Source organism: Salmo salar, chromosome ssa13 (genome assembly GCF_905237065.1).
Source record: "Salmo salar chromosome ssa13, Ssal_v3.1, whole genome shotgun sequence".
NCBI lineage: Eukaryota > Metazoa > Chordata > Actinopteri > Salmoniformes > Salmonidae > Salmo > Salmo salar.
Window position 1 is genome coordinate 79,468,724 of NC_059454.1, and position 17,855 is coordinate 79,486,578.

The window sequence follows — 17,855 nt, forward strand, 5'->3', positions numbered from 1 at the left end:
GTTATTTTTTAAAGGGGAAATGGTTGTGGTAGGGCTCTGGGGGGGTTAGAGAGAGAGAACAGAGTTGGGGTGGCCCAATTACTTGGCTCCCTTCCCTCCCTCCCTCCCTGGGTGCTGCTGGTGGATAGATAAATACGTAGATAGGTTTACAGACACATCAGCAGGCCATGCATGGGGGAGGGGAGGTTTTCCAGGAAGCAGGGAGGGGGAGGAGAGGGGGGGGGTGACCATTAACAGCCCAGGGTTTGTGTGCTCGCTGTCCTCCATCCTGGGTGTTCTGGTAATCCAGCCACTCTGAAACCTGAGCACGGGGTAATGAGAGAGCTTTTTATACGTGCATGCGCACACACACACACACACACACACACACACACACACACACACACACACACACACACACACACACACACACACACACACTAGTTTTCTCTTCCAACAATAATTATCTTATGAAAAGGAGCTACATAATATGTTGTATGAGGCATAACATTTTGTGTAAGACAGATTTAGCCCCAGTCATAATCATTGAGGGTATAGACACTGTTAGCCCCTTCCTTCCCCCATTTTTAATAGAGGGGCTAGACTGATGGCTCTCTTGGGGCATGTCTTTCCCTCTCCCTCTCACTGCAATCAGGTGGTGTCAGTGTGTCGACTAGAGCCGTCACTCCTCTAATTGCAGCCAGTCAATTACTCTCACACACCCCTCTGGCTAAAGACACAACTCTTCAACTTATATATCAACGAATTGGCGAGTCCACTAGAACAGTCTGCAGCACCCGGCCTCACCCTTCTAGAATCTGAAGTCAAATGTCTACTGTTTGCTGATGATCTGGTGCTTCTTTCCCCAACCAAGGAGGGCCTACAGCAGCACCTAGATCTTCTGCACAGATTCTTCCAGACCTGGGCCCTGACAGTAAATCTCAGTAAAACAAAAATAATGGTGTTCCAAAAAAGGTCGGGTTGCCAGAACCACAAATACAAATTCCATCTAGACACCGTTGCCGTAGAGCACACAAAAAACGATACATACCTTGGCCTAAACATCAGCGCCACAGGTAACTTCCACAAAGCTGTGAACAATCTGAGAGATCTGAGAGACAAGGCAAGAAGGGCCTTTTATGCCACCAAAAGGAACATTAAATTCTACATACCAATTAGGATCTGTCTAAAAAATACTTGAATCAGTTATAGAATCCATTGCCCTTTATGGTTGTGAGGTCTGGGGTCTGCTCACCAACCAAGAATTCACAAAATGGGAAAACACCAAATTGAGACTGCATGCAGAATTCTGCAAAAATAGTGCAGTGCACAACGTAAAACACCATATAATGCATGCAAAGCAGAATTAGGCCGATACCCGCTAATGATCAAAATCCAGAAAAGAGCCGTTCAATTCTACAACTACCTAAAAGGAAGCGATTCCCAAACCTTCCATAACAAAGACATCACCTACAGAGAAATTAACCTGAAGATGGCCCTGGGGCCCACAGAGCCCCAGGGCAGCAACACAATCAGACCCAACCAAATCATGAGAAAACAAAAAGATAATTACTTGACACATTGAAAAAATGTACAAAAAAACTGAGCAAATTAGAATGCTATTTGGCCCTAAACAGAGAGTACACAGTGACAGAATACCTGACCACTGTGACTGACCCAAAATTAAGGAAATCTTTGACTATGTACAGACTGTGAGCATAGCCTTGCTATTGAGAAAGGCCGCCGAAGGCAGACCTGGCTCTCAAGAGAAGACAGGCTATGTGCACACTGCCCACAAAATGAGGTGGAAACTGAGCTGCACTTCCTAGTCTCCTGCCAAATGGATGACCATATTAGAGACACATATTTCCCTCAGATTACACAGATCCACAAAGAATTTAAAAACAAACCCAATTTTGATAAACTCCCATATCTATTGGATAAAATACCACAGTGTGCCATCACAGCAGCAAGATTTGTGACCTGTTGCCACAAGAAAAGGGCAACCAGTGAAGAACAAACACCATTGTAAATACAACCCATATTTATGTTTATTTATTTCCCCTTTTGTATTTGAACTATTTGCACGTAATATGACATTTGAAATGTCATTATTATTTTGGAACTTCTGTGAGTGTAATGTTTTGTTTATTATCTACTTCACTTGCTTTGGCAATGTTAACATATGTTTCCCATGACAATAAAGCCCCTTGAATTTAATTGAATTGAGAGAGAGAGAGAGAGAGAGAGAGAGGGTTGGAGGGAGGGAGGAGTAGAGATAGAGAGGGGGGGGGGCACTAGAGGGATTGTTACTCGACACCACAGGCGAGCCAAGTTTAAAGCCCCTCTGTGCTGCCTGCTGGAGAGAGAGAGAAAGACTGAGGGAGCCGTCTGCCCCGTTAGAGTAGCCCTGCTCTAAGGACGCACGGCAGTCAACCCCGTGGCTGTGTCTGTGTGGTATGACCTGCTGGGCTGGGTGGGTCACCCCCATGGTTGTGTGTGTGGTATGAGCTGCCCTGCTGGGTCTAAGCTGACAGGCTGCTGGGACCCCATTCGGACTGTGGAGCTGGAGGAGCCTTGGTCTGTCTGCAGAGAATAAGAGAATAGAACCACGTAGAGAACATATGGCAGCACAAGCACACGACTGAGGTGGCAGTTGGACCTGTAGACCGGTAGGGTTTCTGTGTGTGTGTTTGTTTGTGTATGTGTGTTTCAGAGATGTGTGTGCGAGAGAGGGAGACAGAGAAGTTGTTACTGTGTTACTAATAGCGAATAGCTGTGTCTATTTAGTGTTGACAGACAGAGAGTGCATGTTGCAAGTTAAAACTCAGAAGCCTTTTTCATGTGTATGTCTTTGAATGTACACACCCAGCTGACAGTACATGACAGGCTGTGTTGTGGACAGTACATGACAGGCTGTGTTGTGGACAATACATGACAGGCTGTGTTGTGAACAGTACATGACAGTGTTGTGAACAGTACATGACAGGCTGTGTTGTGAACAGTACATGACAGGCTGTGTTGTGACCAGTACATGACAGGCTGTGTTGTGACCAGTACATGATTGGCTGTGTTGTGAACAGTACATGACAGGCTGTGTTGTGAACAGTACATGACAGGCTGTGTTGTGAACAGTACATGACAGGCTGTGTTGTGGGGACAGTACATGACAGGCTGTGTTGTGGGGACAGTACATGACAGGCTGTGTTATGAACAGTACATGACAGGCTGTGTTGTGAACAGTACATGACAGGCTGTGTTGTGAACAGTACATGACAGGCTGTATGTGAACAGTACATGACAGGCTGTGTTGTGAACAGTACATGACAGGCTGTGTTGTGACCAGTACATGACAGACTGTGTTGTGACCAGTACATGACAGGCTGTGTTGTGAACAGTACATGACAGGCTGTGTTGTGAACAGTACATGACAGGCTGTGTTGTGAACAGTACATGACAGGCTGTGTTGTGAACAGTACATGACAGGCGGTGTTGTGAACAGTACATGACAGGCTGTGTTGTGAACAGTACATGACAGGCTGTGTTGTGGACAGTACATGACAGGCTGTGTTGTGAACAGTACATGACAGGCTGTGTTGTGAACAGTACATGACAGGCTGTGTTGTGAACAGTACATGACAGGCTGTGTTGTGAACAGTACATGACAGGCTGTGTTGTGGGGACAGTACATGACAGGCTGTGTTATGAACAGTACATGACAGGCTGTGTTGTGAACAGTACATGACAGGCTGTGTTGTGAACAGTACATGACAGGCTGTATGTGAACAGTACATGACAGGCTGTGTTGTGAACAGTACATGACAGGCTGTGTTGTGAACAGTACATGACAGGCTGTGTTGTGACCAGTACATGACAGGCTGTGTTGTGAACAGTACATGACAGTGTTGTGAACAGTACATGACAGGCTGTGTTGTGAACAGTACATGACAGGCTGTGTTGTGAACAGTACATGACAGGCTGTGTTGTGAACAGTACATGACAGGCTGTGTTGTGAACAGTACATGACAGGCTGTGTTGTGAACAGTACATGACAGGCTGTGTTGTGAACAGTACATGACAGGCTGTGTTGTGGGGACAGTGAAAATGTAGCTGTGGTAAAAGTCAACGGGCAGATTCTGAAATGACACTAATGGTGAGAAGGATTAGACAGGACATCCCTATAACCTGAGTAGAACCCTCAGACTGCTTTCTGGTAATGGAGGTGTATTGTCCTGTCTCAGTCTGGGTGTCTGTCTCTGGGGCCCAGGCTGTGAATGGGCTGAGGAGTGACAGAAGCATCATGGGTGGCTAGAGAGGTAAAGCCCACCGCTGACTGACAGGACTGGACTGTTCTGTGGTGGTGAGGGCCTCTCTCAGCAACTCCTCTCTCCCAGGAGAGATACAAGGTTTACAGAGAGAGAGAGAAAGAGGGATAGGGCCACCTACCATCTCTCACTCCTCACTTGTAAAGATATCAGGGCCTGGAAGGAGACATCTCAGCTGCCTTGCTTTCAGGTCCAACACTCTCTCTGGCTCCACAGCTGCTCTGTGTTTGGTGTAGTTTTACTCCACTGTGACAGCCAGTAAGTAGCACTGTAATCCACTTAGTGTGATGGTGGCGGTGATTATGGTATTATTTCACAGCAGGTTGGAGATGTATAGATCTGTCAGCCAGGCCATGCTGTGTGTGAGAACATAGAAATAGAATTACTAGACTGAGACATTCCCATTCAAGTCAATGTTTTGACATCCTATTTCTATGTGTGAGAACATCCAACCCCTTCTGGTTCTGCCCCCCTTAGGGAAGCCCCCTAGCCCAGTGCCCCTAGCGAGAGGAGAGCAGTCGCAGTATGCCCTGTGGGCACCACCACTTGTGCCAGTGTGCCCATCATCAGGGCCCCGTGGCAGGCTAGCAGCCCCCTCCAGTTACCCTCCCAGCCCCAGAGCCTGACCTCACCCCCCCATGGGATATATAAAGATTTGTTCTCTAAAGGGTGAACACTGTCCTCACCACCGGGCCTGGAAATCAGATACCCACTACTGCCACCGAGGCCAGCGTCTTCCTACTTCATCCCCACACCCCTCCATCCTCACACCTAGGGGAGTGAGGGGGACAGCGTACTCAGACCTGCGGTGTTAAGATGGCCAACAGTGGAGCCAGCACATATCCCATATGCTGCTGGAGTGAGAAGTGGACACGCAGGCAGCCATCAGACTGAGCCCTTATGAGTTGGAGTAATCAGAATGAGCTGTGGGTGGCTGACCCTCAGAAGGCCCGGTAATGGTAATGGCTGCATTACGATAATGAGGACTGAGACTGATCGTTTGTGTCAAGAGATTATATGTGTGAATGGAAGAAAATAAACTGTTTAGCAAGGTGGGTGGGTGAGCATTCCCTTCTCTGGATCTCTCTGTGTCGGGCTTGTCTGTCGGTGCTCTCCCTTTACCTCCCTTCCTCCCTCTCTCTCTGGCAGTGTGAGTGTCTGTCCTCTGAGCCCCTTCGCATGGCCATGCATCTGTCCCAAGAGCTTAGAACAACAGTCAGTGGGTTAATAGGCCCAATTACACTAGATTGCTGATGCCTTTTCACTCCCAGGGAATGACAGCTATATCCATCAGTCAGAATCAGAGGAGAGGAGAGCCTCACTCTCTCACCCAGGGAGTTCACTTCCTCACTCAGTCAACACACACACACACACACAGCACAGGCATGGTGTTTCCACTGTCACCCCCTCTAATGCTCTTAAAGTCTTTAAAGCTGAGGGGATGATACTTTCAACCAACTGCTTTCTGGTAAGGTTACTGACATAGACTCTTCAGTAAGTTGATATTAACAAGTACAAACACACACACACAGTGCTAATACTACACACACACACACACACACACGCACGTTATCACTAATACATACATCAAGGAATATCCTCTTACGTGACATTCATGTCCATTGAGATTCATTTGTTAATTTATGACATTGATGGATTACATGAGTTACAGTTTCAGCTCTTATGTCTTTTCCACATCTTGCCCTTTGCCTGATCATCATCGCAGGTCCTTAATGTTGGGGTGTGCCTTACTACCGAGGAATGCATGGATCTGTTTGGTATTCACACTGCAACACAACACGTGTCACACTCTTCCCAAGACGCATATCCAGAATAGCTGTCCTGTTCTCTCTCTTACCCACGGCTTTATTTCTGTTTAGCTTCCATTCTGCCACGGTTAACAGCTCTGGGTACCCAGCGGGGTGTAACCCACACCCCTCTGGCCCTGCATTTAGAGCCCTGCTGACATAACGGAGCACAGCCGGGCCAGGAGGGGCCAGCCAGGGGACCCTCCATAACTGTCAGGCCCAGCAGCGGGCCCCCGTCCTGGGCATGTAGGACATGCATGCCTGAGTGAAGTCTGCACATAGCTTTGGGTGCTCCAGGACACTCTAGAGACGTGGATAAGGAATCAGAGGCATGGTGTTACCACTGTCACCCCCTCTAATGCCGTTAAAGTCTTTAAAGCTGAGGGGATGATACTGTCTGCGGGATTCTCTGGCTGCCTGCTTTGGCACAGACCACGAGATGAGGCCAACCAACTGCCTTCTGGTAAGGTTACTGACATAGACTCTTCAGTAAGTTGATATTAACAAGTACAAGTTACTAGTTCTTTGGCTTACAGTGGTTGGCCTTGTAAACATTTGAGTGATCTGTCTGACTTTAAAGCAGCAGTGAAAGTCTAGTGAGGCTGGGAATTGCCAGGGACCTCACGATACGATATTATCACGATACGATATGTATTGCGATTCAATACTGCAATTTTATTGCGATTTGATGTTCCAAACATATTGCTCACTATATGTCTGCTGCAGAGGAATGAGAGATCATGAGAAAATTAGTTTTGATCAGTCATGAAAATAAAAATGCTGAAAACATGTTGGCTCACTATCTAATACGTTTCGCGCAGGAACAGCCGACTAGCGCTACCTAGCAAAAAAATAAGTAATAGTACAGTGGGGGAAAAAAGTATTTGATCCCCTGCTGATTTTGTACGTTTGCCCACTGACAAAGAAATGATCAGTCTATAATTTTAATGGTAGGTTTATTTGAACAGTGTGAGACAGAAGAACAACAAAAAAATCCAAAAAATCGCATTCAAAAATGTTATAAATTGATTTGCATTTTAATGAGGGAAATAAGTATTTGACCCTCTCTCAATCAGAAAGATTTCTGGCTCCCAGGTGTCTTTTATACAGGTAATGAGCTGAGATTAGGAGCACACTCTTAAAGGGAGTGCTCCTAATCTCAGCTTGTTACCTGTATAAAAGACACCTGTCCATAGAAGCAATCAATTAATCAGATTCCAAACTCTCCACCATGGCCAAGACCAAAGAGCTCTCCAAGGATGTCAGGGACAAGATTGTAGACCTACACAAGGCTGGAATGGGCTACAAGACCATCGCCAAGCTGCTTGGTGAGAAGGTGACAACAGTCGGTGCGATTATTCGCAAATGGAAAAAACACAAATGAACTGTCAATCTCCCTCGGCCTGGGGCTCCATGCAAGATCTCATGTCGTGGAGTTGCAATGATCATGAGAGCGGTGAGGAATCAGCCCAGAACTACACGGGAGGATCTTGTCAATGATCTCAAGGCAGCTGGGACCATAGTCACCAAGAAAACAATTGGTAACACACTACGCCGTGAAGGACTGAAATCCTGCAGCGCCCGCAAGGTCACCCTGCTCAAGAAAGCACATATACATGTCCGTCTGAAGTTTGCCAATGAACATCTGAATAATTCAGAGGACAACTGGGTGAAAGTGTTGTGGTCAGATGAGACCAAAATGGAGCTCTTTGGCATCAACTCAACTCGCCGTGTTTGGAGGAGGAGGAATGATGCCTATGACCCCAAGAACACCATCCCCACCGTCAAACATGGAGGTGGAAACATTATGCTTTGGGGGTGTTTTTCTGCTAAGGGGACAGGACAACTTCACCGCATCAAAGGGACAATGGACGGGGCCATGTACCGTCAAATCTTTGGTGAGAACCTCCATCCCTCAGCCAGGGCATTGAAAATGGGTCGTGGATGGGTATTCCAGCATAACAATGACCCAAAACACATGGCCAAGGCAACAAAGGAGTGGCTCAAGAAGAAGCACATTAAGGTCCTGGAGTGGCCTAGCCAGTCTCCAGACCTTAATCCCATAGAAAATCTGTGAAGGGAGCTGAAGGTTTGAGTTGCCAAACGTCAGCCTCGAAATTTAATGACTTGGAGAAGATCTGCAAAGAGGAGTGGGACAAAATCACTCCTGAGATGTGTGCAAACCGGGTGGCCAACTACAAGAATCGTCTGACCTCTGTGATTGCCAACAAGGGTTTTGCCACGAAGTACTAAGTCATGTTTTGCAGAGGCGTCAAATACTTATTTCCCTCATTAAAATGCAAATCATTTTATAACATTTTTGACATGCGTTTTTCTGGATTTTTGTTGTTGTTATTCTGTCTCTCGCTGTTCAAATAAACCTACCATTAAAATTATAGATTGATCATTTCTTTGTCAGTGGGCAAACGTACAAAATCAGCAGGGGATCAAATACTTTTTTCCCTCACTGTATACACTATATATAGTACACTGAACAAAAATATGAACGCAACATGTAATGTGTTGGTCCCATGTTTCATGAGCTGAAAAAGAAGATTTGATGGCGCATGCAATTGACATGTTGACTGCACGAATGTCCACCAGAGTTGTTGCCAGAGAATTTCATGTTTATTTCTCTACCATTAGCTGCCTCCAATGTTGTTTTAGAGAATTTGGCAGTACGTCCAACTGGCCTCACAACCGCAGACCACGTGTAACCACGCCAGCCCAGGACCTCCACATCCGGCTACTTCACCTGATGGATCGTCTGAGACCAGCCACCCGAACAGCTGATGAAACAGGAGTTTTTCTGTCTGTAATAAAGCCCTTTTGTGGGGAAAAACTCATACTGATTGGCTGGGCCAGTCTCCCCAATGAGTGCCCTCCCAGACCCACCCATGGCTGCGATCCTGCCTAGTCATGTGTAATCCATAGATTAGGGGCTATTGAATTTATTTAAATACTATGACTGATTTCCTTATATGAACTGTAACTCAGTAAAATCATTGAAATTGTTGCATGTTGCGTTTATATTTTTGTTCAGTATATATTTATGTATTATTTTATTGATACTTGGAGTCAAAGTATCCATGTAATATTGTGATATGTAACTGTATAGATTTTTACCCCATCACAAAGGTGTAGTACAGTACTGCGTCCTACAGATGCTGATCCTCGAAACAGGAAGTGTTCTCTCAGCTTGGAGGTTCCCTCATGGCACCACCAGATAGGCTGTTGTGGCGCCAGGGTTCCCTATAGTCTACCATGTTGGAGTACTTTAGGAGCACCAGAGAGCTCAGTGGGGGAGTTGGAGTCAGCAGCCGTCTGCTAATATGAGCTCCTGGAGAAAGAGAGGGTCCTGAGAGAGATGGAGAGAGCGCGAAGAACTACAGTATGCTGAGAGATGTAGCTCGAGACTGCGTGTGTGTCGGCTCAGAGGGGTTCTTAGCTGGGACTGGGGGCCTGTGTGGGAATGTGTGTGGCTCTGCGTGAGGCTTGGGAGTGCATGAGGCTGTCTGGTTGTTTGTTGCTTCTGCTCCATATGAGAGGGAGGTGTTAGCGATGTCTGCCGTTCGCCTTGAATACAGTCTTCATTAAGAACAAATAAACACATCTACTCTTACTAACTGATTCAGGGTGCCCCAGGGGAACACAAAGCTGAAAATGAGGGCACTGAATTTAGCTCACTTGGTGCTAAATTAGAACCCAATTTTGCTGTCTAACCAAATACGAAGCTGAAAGTGCAACTAGTTTCTTGTTTCTTTCCTTATGATCCCTGGAGGCTAATGTGAAACCAGTCATATGGCAGCAAACTGAAACTCATATCAACATCATATTGTATTGCGGCCCCGTTTCCACCGTGAAGTATGCTATAAATAGCTGTGTCGTTATACCACATTTTCATTGTATTTCATCATAATTTGTGGGGATGAAATTTGGAGACCCAAGCTACAGGCTTCTGTAGCGCCGAACCGACCAAGTTGATTTATGCGCTTTATAATGTTTTAATTATATGCCCAGGCTTTTCTCAGATTTATTTGACAATTTGTATCATGTAAAATATTAGCCACTGTCAGGAGTCACACTCAGTAATACCAACATACATTTATAACTGTATCTTTAGTGTTAGTTTCCTTCAACTTGTAGCATACATTTTGCATCATTCCATTCCGCTTACATTTCTTTCTTTGTCACGTCCATGTAGTTGTTCCTGGGGGTCACTAACATTAGTGGATCATATTAGGTTAACGTTGTGCAATAATTTGGGACATGTAGCCTATTTGAATCATTATGGAACCTAGACCACACATAGCAGGTTAAACCTGGAGGCTGGCGCACAGTTCATGATTGGATCGTTGTCATTACAATTCCATGATTCATGAGGATTACGGTTAGATTATAGGATTCGCCTATTGTTCAAACCGTATTGTACACTTTTTTTCACCTTTCAATATTTAATGGATTTAACTTGATATGGCAACTTTTAGGATGAATAAAATATATTTTGTGCATAAAGGCTCTCCAAACCAGTTTTTTATGAGTCATACATACTTTCCTAACCCTAAAATGTGTCTAAATAATCTACAAGATCAGAGTATTTTTCAACCAGCTGAAACGGAGACAAATATGCATATATTTAAATGGCTTCCTTTCGTTGATCCCTAATGTTCTGAACCCGTTCTCTCTGTGTATTCTAGTGAGTCTGTCGAAAAAAATGGAATTAACTGGATAGATTAAGATAAATGTAATAAACTCTATTGAATGAAAACTTTGTTTGCCAGAAAATGGGAGAGTTGTATTCAGCCAGCGCAAGCGAACCGCGCCTGCAAAGCCCGTTACGCGACTGCATAAGGTAAGTCTGAATACCAACCTGTAGCGGTATGTGGGTAAAACCACTGGGGAAGCCAGTTCCTGCCTTTCTAGGGAGTTTATCCTAGCCACCGTGCTTCTACGTCTCCATTGGGGTTTGATGGAGTTTTAGTTTCTGTATAGCACTTTGAAATCTGCTGATAGAAAAAAGGATTTATAAATACATTTGATTAAAATGTATACATCTGGCCCTTCTTTGGACACTGTGTTAACTAACCTCCAAATGAGCTTCAATGCCATACAACACTCCTTCCGTGGCCTCCAACTGCTCTTAAACGCTAGTAAAACCAAATCCATGCTTTTCAACCGTTTTCACCCGCCCGCCCAACTAACATCACTACTCTGGACGGTTCTGACTTAGAATATGTGGACAACTATAAATACCTAGGTGTCTGGCTAGACTGTAAACTCTCCTTCCAGACTCATATTAAACATCTCAAATCCAAAATTAAATCTAGAATAGGCTTCCTATTTTGCAACAAAGCCTCCTTCACTCACGCCGCCAAACTTACCCTAGTAAAACTGACTATCCTACCGATCCTCGACTTCGGCGATGTCATTCACAAAATAGCTTCCAATACTCTACTCAGCAAACTGGACGCAGTCTATCACAGTGCCATCCGTTTTGTCACCAAAGCCCGTATACCACCCACCACTACAACCTGTATGCTCTAGTCAGCTGGCCCTTGCTACATATTCGTCGCCAGACCCACTGGCTCCAGGTCATCTATAAGTCTATGCTAGGTAAAGCTCCGCCTTATCTCAGCGCACTGGTCACGATAACAACACCCACCCATAGCACGTGCTCCAGCAGGTATATCTCACTGGTCATCCCCAAAGCCAACACCTCCTTTGGCCGCCTTTCCTTCCAGTTCTCTGCTGCCAATGACTGGAACGATTTGCAAAAATTGCTGAAGTTGGAGACTTATATTTCCCTCACTAACTTTAAACATCAGCTATCTGAGCTGCTAACCGATCGCTGCAGCTGTACATAGCCCATATGTAAATAGCCCACCCAATTAACCTACCTCATATTGTTTTTATTTACTTTTCTGCTCTTTTGCACACCAGTATTTCTACTTGCACATTATCATCTGCTCATCTATCACTCCAGTGTTAATATGCTAAATTGTAATTACTCCGCTACTATGGCCTATTTATGGCTTTACCTCCTCACGCCTTTTGCACACGCTGTATATAGAGTTTCTTTTTTTCCTATTGTGTTATTGTCTGTATGCTTGTTTACTCCATGTGTAACTCTGTGTTGTTGTTTTTGTCGCACTGCTTTGCTTTATCTTGGCCAGGTCGCAGTTGTAAATGAGAACTTGTTCTCAACTAGCCTACCTGGTTAAATAAAGGTGAAATAAAATAAATAAATGAAACATGTGATTGAGCTAGCTACTGTAGCTAGCCACCGGAGGACAATGACCAAACGAGATGCAACAATTCAAGTTTTCTGTCAATGCCGTTTGGCTTCTGATGTGATGTGATTGGTATGAAGCCAAATCTAAACTGGCTTTTTTTGGGTGCGCCAGGACCATTCACAACTGAGCTCACTCAGTTTAGCTTAACGCTGATTGGCTATTATTTTGTTCTTTTTTTATCAAGGGAGGCCAAATGCTCTCTGGCTTCCCTTGCATTCAACGCTGCGGGTGGCAACAATGTCATACTCTTTTTGACCAGACAGCATCAGATAGATGGGCTACACATACTGAGACGGGCGCTGTTTCGTCCATTCGGATGCTTTCTCCGGTGAGATACAGTCAGCCTATTGCGAATTTTACATAATTAAAAAAATATAATTTTTATTGGTTATTTTTGGGGGGGAAGCCTGGCAACCATGAATACATGTAACTGATACCAACTACTGAGAAGTGTGTAGGAAAGGCATTTCATAGTGTCTTATAGAATAGTGTTTCTGAAGTAGAATAAATGATTCAGAGTGCAACTGAAAACACAGAGTAGTTTGAGTTCTCCCCAGACCCCTCGGTATGGGGTCTCTGATTATAATTCATGTTTACACAGAAGACAAATGCGAAATGTAATTTTCTCTTCGAGGAGGGCCGGGCTGTAGTCGGTGGTATTCAGCTCTGTATGTACTTTAATTGATTTGAAACAGCTTTCCTGGATTTTATTTGTCTGTTTTTGGAGGGAGGAAGCAGGGATAGGTGGAGCGGGGGAGTGGTTGGAAATGGAAGGTGTCGGGGGGGAAAAAGAGCAGCAGTCTCTCGAAACAACACGACCATTGTTTAAGTGCATAATTGTTGGACTGGCTGGAAGGCGAGAAATGGATAGAGAAAACGCCCACGATCTTGTCTAGACCGCATTAATCTGTTTCTTATGATTGTGACTGATCCCTGAAGTGCAGTGCAGTCCTTGCAGAACGTTGCGTTGGTTGGCTACAACTCTAAGCAGGATGCAGAGTGGTGTGTTAACCCTGAAGCAATGTTACTGACTGACTGAGTGAGTGGGGCAGAATCTGCTAATGATGCCAAGAGAAAGAAAAGGGAAAGACATACAGAGAGAAAGGGAGAGAGAGGAGATAGATATAGGGAATCGAAAAAGAGACAGAGAGAGGGAGGGAGGGGGGTGAGTCCAGGCCTTTGAAGGTCTCTGTCAGCTGTGACAGACAGCTGGGATTATGGTTGTCAGCAGTTCTCCCAAGGTGGGCTGTTTTTACCGTCCCCCTGAAACCGCAGAGTCATGACCACGGTCTTTTAGGTTCCCCTTCCCCCAACAGACAGAGAGAGAAGAAGGAGCAGGTATGTTGCAACATGGTGCAGCACCCACCACAGGTTACCTGCTGTTGCATCGCCTTCTGCACTCTCTCTCCCCCTTTCTCTCTTTGTCTCCCTCTCTCTCTCTGCCATTCTCTCTCTGCCGCTCTCTCTCTCCCACTCTCCCACTCTCTCCCCCTTTCTCTCTCTCTCTCAGACAAAGCAGGGTTAACCAGAGTTGGCTCAGTTTTTCCCCCACATTTCCTGGCAGCGTGTTTCCTTTCAGTAGCACCTGTTTCCTTCCACCTCTCAACAGGTGCACAGATGTCAGCACAGCACAGCACTCTCTAGTTACTCTAACCAACCGAGCTCTTGGCTTGATGGATGGTTAAATGAACGGTTAAATGAAAAGGATCACCTTCCCTCTAGCTTGCTATCTCTGGTCTTTGAACCCTAAGTGTTGTAGAGTTATGTTTGTTCAATGAGAATGTTTTGTGTCCTCTGTGAACCATGAGGGTCATACTCAGTAGGCCTCAGCATCACTGGAGCACACCGGCTGCTGCTGCTAACGACTGTTGGATGCTGGGAGTTCGACACTGAGCAGGCTGGACAGTTTGGTGTCCTCTGAGGCTCCTGTCTCTTGCATCATGGAGTTTGGATAAGGATATATAGCCTCTTAGCTTCACTTCAGCTCTCATCATTGTCTTCCCTCACTGTGTGTCAGACCACAATCTATCCCCGGGCTAGCCTGACGACCGATCTGTTTGTACTGTCTTGTCAACTCTTATGATCATTGTCGCGCATTAGGAGTTGGAGTTGGTAAGACCGCACAAACAGATCTGGGACTAGGCTATCCCCGGGCCAACAGAGAGACAGACTTAGTGAAGATGTCCATCTGGACGTTTGGAGCTGATAGCTCATAGCTAGGCTGTTTGCTGCAATGGTTTTGTGTGATTGAAGCGATGTAACCCCTGACTTGTTGGATCCTGTGATCCTCATTGGATCCTGTGGGATCCTCGTTGGATCCTGTGGGATCCTCATTGGATCCTGTGGGTGAAGGGATGACGTGTGGGTTAAGAATGTGTGATGGGGCTATTTAGGGGAGGAATGGGACAGAGAGGCAGGGAGAAGGGGACAGGGACGGAGTGTTGGGATGCCCCAGAGGTCTGTACCCCCAGAGGTCTGTACCCCTATAAATCTGTCAGGACAGTCTCCAGGTGTAGGACTCACTCTGTCCAACCCCATGGGCTACACGACAGGGAGGGAGGGTGCGGTTGTCGCAATCAGAGCTAAAATAAATGCTGAAATGCTAGTCCCCTCACTCACGCTTTTTTCTAGTCTTGCATTCTCTATTTTGTTTATTGAACATCCATCCCCCCCTCGTCTAATGTAGTCCCAGTGGCAGCAGTGGGGGTGTAGTTAATGTTCTGTAAGTGGTTAGAGGGGGTTACAGGGGCTCACCCCTGGATAATGAGCGGTGCTCTTAAACCCCTCGCCTCTGTCCCCAGACACCCGTCTTAATGAATGGCTTTTCTGCTTTTCTCTGCTCGCCCACCACCCGGCTGACCCCGCTCTAAGCCCCTCAGTTCCCCTGAGCCTTAAATCCAGCCCTTGGCATCACCACCACCTCAACCCGTAAGAAATCAATACATCCCCTCCAACAGGCCTCTTTCATTTCTGCCCCATTCTAATGTGATATAAACCAGCACATTCACTGCCCCACAACTACTTAAAAACACAAGGTAATGACATGTTGGGATAGGAAAACAGCAGGGCTGGTTGTTGTAAGGAAACAACAGGGGGGTTGTATTTGTTTCCAGGGATCAAGGAGACTGATAAATGACCTCTCATGGGAGGAGGTGTTCACATCTCCTCTGCTTCGATCCTCCTGCTGGCCCAGGAGTCTTCATTACGAGGGGAAGAGACACCTTCTTTTCAACGTTTCCTATTAGCACATTCTCAAAACAAGCCCAGGGACCTCAGGGGGAAAGAAAGGGGGGATGGAGAATTAGGAAGCTCGCCCTCCATCTGTCCATCTCTTACGCCAGGCATGTTTTCTATCTAGAAGGAGCCTCTGTGGAAGGTGATGGCGTGGGCGAGTGGGGCAGATTGGCGTGGACTATGGCATGGATCTGATAATATATTTGACTAAAGCATAATATTTTCAAACCTTGCTTACATTTGTATACGATCTCATACAGTGTATCTCTCTATTATGCGTGGGAATACTTCTGAACAGATTTCCAAAATTAAAATCACTTGAAGCGGATTTCCTGGTGTTTTTACAGTCTTTTATGTAAAAACAAAACAGAAAGATGAACTCGTTTATGTTGTTGCTCAGAACACTTGGGGGGCCGAATAAAATCTGCCAATTGGTGAACCCTGATATAGGCTATGTTGAAATGTCGTAATGATCTGACAAAGTGTGCTAGTTCAGAAGGATACACTTTATCTGCAAAGTGTGTGTATCTTTTGTGTTCTCCCGCTGACAGATGTCTTGCACTGTCTCCTCTCTCCGGGGAGCAGCGGTGGTCAATAGCTGTTACAGCAGATAATAGATATTGATCCCTTGGTCTATCTGCTGCTGGTCAGGCATTATCTGGCCTGACCCCTAATGATGGTGTCACATGTGCCTTGGTGCTTAAATCCCTGTTTAACATTCTACTGGTAATGGAATGCTTTGTATGGAGCCCGAGAGAGAGAGAGGCAGGCGGAGAGACAGGTGACCAGGCGTGGTCTGCTCTCTGTCTGTAAGCTGGCTCTCTGTCATATTACTGCTAGGCTGTTCCCTGGGGCCCTTGGGACTTCCTCTATGAGGCCAGGGGCCCCTGGGACCAGCCTAGCAACAATACTACAGAGAGAGCCACCTCAGAGGCCTTGGTCTGCTATAATGGAGCTCCAGAGGCCTGCCTGCCTGCCTCACTGCCACGGCCCTGGGGTACTGGCCCAATCATCAGCTCTGCAGAGATTTAGCCAGTGTGTGCGTGCATGCGTGCCCCCAGAAGCCCAGAGAGAAACGTTAATTACTGGTTGTGTATGCACTGTCATCCTCCATTAGTCTTCCTGCCCCAGCTCATACACCATGCAGAGAGCTGACTGCTGATGCTACAGCACAGTGTCTGTCTGAGTAGGACCTACCTGCCATGTACAAGCACTGTAGAGGGGCTCTGTTTAGGTCTTGCATCCTGTATATGGTATTATTAATGGACTTTATCAATGGACTGTTCTGTAGAAATTAGCAGAGTTTGTCTAGTGTTTGGAAGCTCTTGTGGAGTTCTTATTTGTTGGAGTGAGCAGTCTGTGTGATTCAATATGAACTGTGTCTGTGACTGAAGTACTGACCAGTCTCTCTTTTTGTGTTTCCCTCTCTCTGTCCACAGTTCCAGATTTCAGCATCAATGGCGTCTCCACCAATGACAGCCAGGAGCGTGGCGGCCTGGGCCTCTCCAAGGTGTCAGGCCTAGAGCGCAGCCAGGAGAAGAGCCTGGAAAGCTGCAGGGAAGCCCTCGTGCCTCCCCCCGCGCCCAGTGCTCCCAAGCAGCCCCTACCCCCGCAGCCCCGCGCGGCTGCCCGCCCCCTGCCTCTGTCCCTACCCACCTCCCAGGCCCAGCCCTCTCCCCCCAGCTCCCGTCTGGCCCAGGTACCTGTCCACCAGCCCCCACGCTCAGAGGCGTCCCTCAGGCCTCAGATCCCCGAAGTCCTGCCTCTCGCTCAGGGCCAAGAGCCCTCGCAGCCCCCCAACCCCGGCCCCAGCACCAACCTGAGCCCCTGCCCCACCCGCGGCCTCCGCCCACCGCCAGCCTGCACCCACACCCCCCATCTCCCGCCCTACCGGCCCACCACCCCAGCCAGAGCCAGGCCGGGCTTCATCGCCCCCCCTCACGCTGTGGGCCACACCCTCGCCCCCTGTCTGCCTACAGCAATAGCCTTAGCTTCAACGGCCTCAGGTGAGTCCCAAGTCTATTTACCTGAAAGTATTCAAACTCTTATCTTATGTCAGCGTGTAAATGATTGGCAAGATCAAACCTTGAATTAGTAATGCGCTGAAACCCTCCAGCCAGATAACATCGCTGACTCTCACCAGGGTAGTTAAGCCACCGTCTCTCCAGCTGAGCGATAAGTGCTTGGATTTATTAACCACCCACATTGTCATCCGC

The 17,855-nt window shown here is 46.7% G+C and overlaps 1 protein-coding gene across 1 annotated transcript in view; it reads left to right on the top strand.

Moving 5' to 3' along the window:
* LOC106567958 (autism susceptibility gene 2 protein-like) overlaps positions 1-17,855 on the top strand; it is a 491,043-nt gene that overhangs the window by 460,655 nt on the left and 12,533 nt on the right. Inside the window, 2 exon segments of the mRNA XM_014137879.2 lie at positions 17,079-17,446; positions 17,449-17,645. Coding sequence (XP_013993354.2) covers positions 17,079-17,446; positions 17,449-17,645 — 565 coding nt within the window.